This window comes from Trachymyrmex septentrionalis, unplaced genomic scaffold (genome assembly GCF_001594115.1).
Source record: "Trachymyrmex septentrionalis isolate Tsep2-gDNA-1 unplaced genomic scaffold, Tsep1.0 scaffold213, whole genome shotgun sequence".
Taxonomy (NCBI): domain Eukaryota; kingdom Metazoa; phylum Arthropoda; class Insecta; order Hymenoptera; family Formicidae; genus Trachymyrmex; species Trachymyrmex septentrionalis.
The window spans coordinates 603,776-606,085 of record NW_017305321.1 but is presented as its reverse complement, the minus strand read 5'-3'; the positions used below and the strand labels follow the sequence as shown (position 1 = coordinate 606,085).

The following is a 2,310-nucleotide window of genomic DNA, read 5'->3' as shown; positions in this document are numbered from 1 at the left end:
CCATCAACTTTCTATTTTATATATTGGTATATATAAAATAATCATATCATTCGTTGTCGTCACACAAGGTTGAATCAGAACTCAACAGATGGCAAAGCATGTCTGATTTTCTCCAGTATTCAATTTTCAATATATCATTCAATGTATTGTAAAAATTTCATGATTTAATTATCCTATTAAAGAAGAAAAAATTAAGACTAAATTCGTGTGAGAATATCTAAATTCCGATTATGTAACTCTTAATGACAGTGTTGATATTAGACTGTTATTGCACAAGTATTATACACAGTAAAAAAGCTGCGCAACGATAATTGTTTTAATGACAGTATTAACGAACTGTCATTAAAAATTACAGAATCGGAGTACGTATTATAACATTTTCTTGGATGCACAGTCAAGTGTTCAAACTCTCATAATTCAATTAGAAATCGGCCTTAAATCTTAAAAACCAATACAAACCCGTTATTAGAAATTTACCGTCAATCAGAGATTGGTCTCAAATCAATTCAAGCGTCATTATGTACAATGTTACCACGTATTCTTACATCAAATGTTAGAGGCTTTCCACAGTAAGCCGTTAGTAATAAATCAGGAGTAAGACATTGAACAATCACAGTCGAACGTAACAACAAGAAGAATAATCGATTATGATTGGTCAATTTCTAACTTCTGACTTCTAATTTATTACTAATGGCTTATCGTAGAAAGCCTTTTATTCCTACACTTTTTATTCCTACATCACGAATAGATGAAGATAAGCTAAAACATGAATCTAGGATGTTTCGTGTGATATTACAATATCAATAAATAATATTAATAATATTCTTTTTTTCATCGTCGCTTTCAATTGCCGAATAAATTTTTATTAATGAAATTACCGTGATGTGAAATCGCAAAAGACCCCCAGCATGAGAGCGAGATAATCGATGGAGAATTCGGTGCCGCGACTTCCGCAAATAATTTAAGGGCCCCGGACGACACGGACGCGCCACGGTATGCCGTTTCGCACAATGCGCCGGATGTGAAAATTCACGAAATGCAGTGCATGATGCCGTGTCACGGTGGGTAGTGACACGCCACGTCTGTTATTTTGTGGCAGCGCGTTTCTGGCTTTCACCCGTTCCCGTATATTTCTCTTTCCTGCTACTTCCTCTTTCGGCTCCTCTTCTCGCACGCGCGTCGCCTTACTACCCGAAATGATATACATCCCGTGCAGATAAACCCGAATATGTTGACCTTACGTTTCCTCCGACGTAAATGGACGAGGCTAGACAGGATATCCCGTCGACTTTGTGTCATCATTTCGGGATCTCGCGTTTTTTTTTCTTTCTCGGAGTAATTTTCGAAATGTCGCTCGGGCACAAGACGCAATTTCGAACAATTACGGAATTACGTGACGTTTGGTAAATTAGCAAAAAAGAGAAAGAAAAAAGGACACGCGCTACTGGTGATTCAGAATTAAAAACAAAAATTAATATTTTATCGATTATATATATATATATATTCTTATATTATCATATCTTTATAATTAATATTATGCGATTTCCATTTAACGCGGCAGTTTGTCCGCGTTTAACTCGGCTTCTTTTCTAAAACTTGCAAGAAAATCTCTCCTGATTTCATTACTATTGAATATAGTATATAATTGTAACATTAGATTACGGAATAATGTGACATTAGATAAATTCGCAAAAAAAAAAGGGATGATTCACAGGATTTACCGATGATTCAGGATTTACAAAATCAATATTTTATCAATTATTCTTATCTTATCATATCTTTATAATTAAAATTATTATTTCCATGTAAAAAATACGGTAGCTTCTCTTAGTTTCTTTTCCAAGATTCAAAAGAAAATTTTCTGATTTCATCACGATTGAATATGACATGTACAAATATAAAATTATATGACGTTCGGTAAGTTCGCAAGAAAAAAAAAAGCGGGATATCCTAAGTACCGATGATTAAGAATTTACAAGTTACCATCAATTATTCTTATCTTATCATATCTTTATAATTAGAACTATTATTTTCATTTAACGCGGCAATTCCGTTTTTAAAACTCGAAGGAAAACCTCCTGACTTCGTAACGATTGAAAATAGCGTACACAGAATTTCAACTTGGAATGTTAATCGTAGTCATTATTACTCCTGAATGTTAAGCGGGAGAAAGGTAATGCGAGATGAGTACAATGAGCAAGTAGTTAAGAGGTTACACCACGCGACCAAGACGACGACCCACGCGCGTCTTACGTCCCGTGCATTCGGAATCGACACGCGAGAGGGTCCTCCTTAATACATATTAGTCCT

At 34.9% G+C, this 2,310-nt stretch overlaps 1 protein-coding gene across 1 annotated transcript in view; it reads right to left on the bottom strand.

The window, feature by feature from the left end:
- Nucleotides 1–1,207, bottom strand: part of LOC108748174 — a 34,221-nt gene extending 33,014 nt beyond the window's left edge. Inside the window, 2 exon segments of the mRNA XM_018486200.1 lie at nucleotides 949–1,043; nucleotides 1,046–1,207. Coding sequence (XP_018341702.1) covers nucleotides 949–1,043; nucleotides 1,046–1,207 — 257 coding nt within the window.
- Nucleotides 1,208–2,310: the final 1,103 nt, after the last annotated feature.